The sequence below is a fragment of the Gadus morhua genome, chromosome 4 (genome assembly GCF_902167405.1).
Source record: "Gadus morhua chromosome 4, gadMor3.0, whole genome shotgun sequence".
In the NCBI taxonomy this organism is placed as follows: domain Eukaryota; kingdom Metazoa; phylum Chordata; class Actinopteri; order Gadiformes; family Gadidae; genus Gadus; species Gadus morhua.
This window is the reverse complement of record NC_044051.1, coordinates 7,774,274-7,779,273: the sequence shown is the minus strand read 5'-3', so window position 1 is coordinate 7,779,273 and position 5,000 is coordinate 7,774,274. Positions and strand designations below refer to the sequence as shown.

At 47.4% G+C, this 5,000-nt stretch overlaps 1 protein-coding gene across 8 annotated transcripts in view; it reads left to right on the top strand.

The window, feature by feature from the left end:
- The window catches only part of nav3 (neuron navigator 3), a 53,988-nt gene that overhangs the window by 37,354 nt on the left and 11,634 nt on the right, over positions 1-5,000 (top strand). For 6 of the 8 annotated variants that reach the window (XM_030354673.1, XM_030354676.1, XM_030354677.1 and 3 more), the window contains exons 17-23: positions 299-319; positions 1,002-1,025; positions 1,542-1,565; positions 1,842-1,919; positions 2,496-2,579; positions 3,994-4,105; positions 4,390-4,514. In XM_030354673.1, coding sequence (XP_030210533.1) covers positions 299-319; positions 1,002-1,025; positions 1,542-1,565; positions 1,842-1,919; positions 2,496-2,579; positions 3,994-4,105; positions 4,390-4,514 — 468 coding nt within the window. The remainder of the gene's footprint in view (positions 1-298; positions 320-1,001; positions 1,026-1,541; positions 1,566-1,841; positions 1,920-2,495; positions 2,580-3,993; positions 4,106-4,389; positions 4,515-5,000) is intronic. The other 2 variants (XM_030354675.1, XM_030354679.1) reach the window with 1 other exon arrangement.

Below are 5,000 nucleotides of genomic sequence, written 5' to 3'. Positions count from 1 at the left end.
CTTCCCGCAGAACCTTCTACAACTTTCCTGTAGGACATTCTAGAACATTCCAATAGACCATTCTAGAACCTTCCAATAAAACCTTCAAGAACCTTTGCAGTAGGATATTCTAGAACACATTCTAAGAGTGTTACTGAATGATTAAAGAACCTTATTAGTCCCGTCAGTAGAACTTCAAACTGTAGCCGGTGATCGGTGATTGGCCAACAGAAAGCCTCCTTCCTGTCCACAAACGACCACTTCCTGTCCAAACACGGCCCCTTCCTGTCCTGAAACGCTTCGTTCTCTCCCCCTCCAGGTTCTGTTCTACCTGGAGAAGGTAACCCAGCAGACGAGGTTCTCTGTACACACTAACTAACCCCAGAACACCCAGTACTGTAGTACTTTTGCATATAACTGTAGTACTACCTCTTAATATTACTACTCTTACCTCCATAAGTACTACCCTCCTAAACCTTTAGAGACTTTGATATTTTAACAACAATGTTTTTGGCCCTTTTTGGCTTTCATGCCATTTTATTTTCAGAATCTCCTCCCAAGATATTAGTCAGAGAACGTTTAGTGTCTCATAGTGATGAGCTCTCATGGTTCATGTTGTGTTGCATGAAGTTGTGTGATGATAACTAATCATGCACGTCCGGAGTGAGATATGAAACATGAATGATTCTGACCGGGGGGTGGGGGTGGGGGTGGGGGAGGCGTGCGGGTTTGTGTGTGATGCAGACAACCCTGAACAATCAGAAACAGCAAATGATCACCAGAAGACACAAACTAACACAAACAACTCAAAACATCAATACAAATACCAAACCATAAAAAAATAAATTGTCCTTCATCCAATCATGTTCATATCCATCCTTTACTTTTGTGTTGAAGTCTGAAAATATCCCAATTTGTCTTGAACCAAAAGAGTTCCAAGAATGTAGAGGTTTTCTGATCAATACCCTGAGATTGTGTTATGATAAATCTTTAACTCGTTTGACCTCTCGTTTTCCCTGCAGACGGAGGAGAAAGCTCACTCTGAGGTGAGGATGTGGTTCAAACTGTTTCTCTCTGCCTGCCCTTTTCTTTAGTTTTTCGTATCTTCATACGCAATAACGTTAGCATCAGCTAGTTAGCCAAACCGTGCTGCATGCTAACGCTTAGTTAGCATGGAGGCTTGCTCTGTGTTCTCTCTGTTTGCAAAATTAGGCTTTCATAAGACTGTATTTGTTCCTAGTCCTGGCGTTATGTCCATATTTGGGTTTAGTCTTGGCGCTATGTCCAAATTTGGGTTTAGTCTTGTTGTTATGTGCATATTTGGGATTAGTATTGGCGTTATACCCATATTGGAGTTTAATCTTGGCGCTATGTCCATATTTGGGTTTAGTCTGATATTCACACAATTTGACCAAATTAATTTAGCTGAAATCATCAGGCCAAATTCAAACTGAATTTTTTGTGAATAGTGTTCACCCCTGACCCCTTGGTGTGGTCTGAGGGACACGATCACAGATAGTTAATCAGTTCATTTCTTTCATTTCCTTGTCTCTTGAACCAAGGGCCAAACGGGGCAGAACTCCACGGTAAACACTCCACCCTACAACACATTAGGGCTGAACACATGATAATGAAGTTGTCACCTGTCCCTCTTTACCTCGAGAGCTCATCATCTTCCTCCTCCTTTTCCTCCTCTTCCTCCTCCTCCTCCTCCTCATCCTTCTCCTCTTCCACCTCCTCCTCGGCCTCTACCACCACCTCCTCGTCCTCTTCCTCCACCTCGTCCTGCTCCTCCTCCTCTTCCTCCTCCTCCTCCTCCTCCTCCTCTTCCTCCTCTTCCTCCTCCTCTTCCTCCTGATCAGCAAATCCGTAAGCTGCGTCGGGAGCTGGATGCGTCTCAGGAGAAGGTCGCCACACTGACCTCCCAGCTCTCCGCCAACGTGAGTTACCGTGGTTACCACCATCCTGTTAGAATGCTAGTGTGTTAGCATACTGTGTAGTGTGTGTGTTTCTGTTTGTGTGTGTGTGTGTGTGTGTGTGTGTGTGTGTGTGTGTGTGTGTGTGTGTGTGTGTGTGTGTGTGTGTGTGTGTGTGTGTGTGTGTGTGTGTGTGTGTGTGTGTGTGTGTTAGTGTGTGTTTGTGAGTGTGTGTGTGTACTACTGTAGTACTACCGCTACAGAGACACACACACGAACACATGTACACATGTACACACTTACACACGTGCACACACACTAACACACACTCACAGACCCACATACACACATGCACACACACACACATATACACACAGACCCACAAACACACACACACACGCCCCTCACATAACCTAGCACAGACTGTATATGTATATCTATTTATATCCGTGTGTGTGTGCGGTGTGTGTGTGTGTGTGTGTGTGTGTGTGTGTGTGTGTGTGTGTGTGTGTGAGCGGTGTGTGTGTGTGTGCTTGTGTGTGTGTGTGCGTGTGTGTGTGTGTGTGTGTGTGCGTGTGCGTGTGTGTGTGTGTCTTCCAGGCCCACCTGGTGGCAGCGTTCGAGATGAGTCTGGGGAACATGACGTGCCGCCTACAGAGTCTCACCATGACCGCCGAGCAGAAGGTATCCCATAATAATCACCTTCAGAATAACTCAACACAACACAGACCATGATCTTATAGCATCGCCACCCCTGACTCATCGCCGTGTGGCAACCTGCACACTCACCTTGAGAAACCAAAGACTCATGCTAACATTTTATTTGTGGATTTTACATCTGCTTTTAACACCATGCAACCTAACATTCTTGCAGACATTTTAGCCAGTGAATTCAATCTCAATACAGGTATTATTTATTGGATCATGAAGTAGAGTCCAGCGGGTCAGAGTGGGCTCATTTCTGTCTGATGCGATGACAACGTCCACAGGCTCTCCACAAGGATGTGTTTTATCTCCTTTACTATTTATTTTATACACAAATTCATGCACTAGCACTTTACAATACAGGCACTTTATTAAATATGCAGACGACACAGCCCTAGTGAGTCTGCTACGGGATGAGGAGGTAGATTATGGGCCAGTTTTAGACTCCTTTCTAGAATAAGTGCAATCAGTCACACTTAATTTTAAACACTAATAATACCAAAGAAATGTCCATCGATTTTAGAAAGTCACAACAATCCATGACACTTATCAATGGGTAGACTATTCAGGTTGTCAAGAACTACAAATACCTTGGCATTGTACTGGACAACAAGCTTAAATGGGACTCATGGTCTGATCTTTTGCACACTAAAAGTGTTTTAACCTTCTGTATTGTCTGCTGGTTCGGTAATGCCACTGAGTCACAGAAAAAGACAATCAGAAAAACAATTGCAACTGCCAGCAAGTTACTTGGGAACACACTACCGAGCATTGAACACATTTACAAAGACAGACTGGTGAAAAAGGCAGATAACATTGTTTGTGACTATACACACCCCCTGGCATCACATTTTAAACTACTGCTATCTGGTCGTCGTTTCTGCCTGCCCCTTATGACCAAGAACAGATCCAAATTCTCTTTTCTTCCACAAGCCATGAAAGCCTTAAATCAGTCAAAATAAATTCATGTTATGTCTGTCGGTGTCTGATGTATTGAATATCTGTTCGTGTCATATGTCTAATGTCCTGTCATGAAGTGTGATGGGCCACAAACCCAACTGCCCCACGGGGACAATAAAGTTTGCTACTACTATGTCTCTCTGACTCTCTCTCTCTCTCTCTGACTCTCTTTCTCTCGCTCTCTCTCTCGCTCTCACTCTCTCTCTCTCTCTCTCTCTCTCTCTCTCTCTCTCTCTCTCGCTCTCTCTCTCTCTCTCTCTCTCTCTCTCTCGCTCTCTCTCTCTCTCTCTCTCTCTCTCTCTCTCTCTCTCTCTCTCTCTCTCTCTCTCTCTCTCTCTCTCCTCTCTCTCTCTCTCTCTCTCTCTCTCTCTCTCTCTCTCTCTCTCTCTCTCTCTCTCTCTCTGTGTCTATGTCTATGTCTCTCTCCCTGGAGGAATCGGAGCTGGCTGAGTTGAGGGAGACCATTGAGATGTTGAAGACTCAGAACACCGACGCCCAGACCGCCATCCAGGTGGCGCTGAACGGCCCGGACCACCTGAACAAAGGTACGCCCCGCAGCCCCCCCTGGAGCCCTGCTGGCCCCCACACACCTACCGCACACACACGTACCACACACACATGTACCGCACACAAACGTACCGCACACAAATGTACCGCACACACATGTACGCACACATGCGGTACCGCACACAAACAGATCTGTACCTTAATGTTGTGTAGTAATATCATTATTCCCTAAGGATAAGTTGTGTATCCGTTGTGCGTCTGTTATTGGTAATTAACAGTGAGGGCCAGGCTAGGAACTGAGTTGTGTGTCTTGTTTTTCCAGACCTGCGCATTAGGAGGCAGCACTCCTCTGAGAGCATGTCCAGCATCACCAGCGGGGCGAGCCACGCCAGCCTGGGCAGCCTGGGGAGGGACCCCGACGAGAAGAAGAGGAAGAAGAAGAGCTGGGTGAGTCTTCTGACCCCCGGGGGTCACTCTCTGACCTCCAGGGGTCACGCTCTCTGACCCCCAGGGGTCATGCTCTCTGACCCCCGGGGGTCACTCTCTCTGACCCCCAGGGGTCACGCTCTCTGACCCCCAGAGGTCACGCTCTCTGACCCCCAGGGGCCTTGCCCTCTGACCCCCAGGGGTCACACCCTCTGACCCCCAGTGGTCACGCCCTCTGTACCCCAGGGGTCACGATGTCTGACCTCTAGGGGTCACGCTCTCTGACCTCCAAGAGTCACTCTCTCTGACCTCCAGGGGTCACGCCCTCCTACCCCCCAGGGGTCACGCTCTCTGACCTCTCGGGGTCACGCCCTCCAACCCCCCAGGGGTCACGCTCAGGACTAGTGGGAAAGTTCTAGAAAGTCGTAGAAGGTTTTAGATTAAGGTGTTCCTGGGGGGGTCAGTGTGAGGTGTGTGTGTGGGTGAGAGTGTCTTTGTTGAATCGCA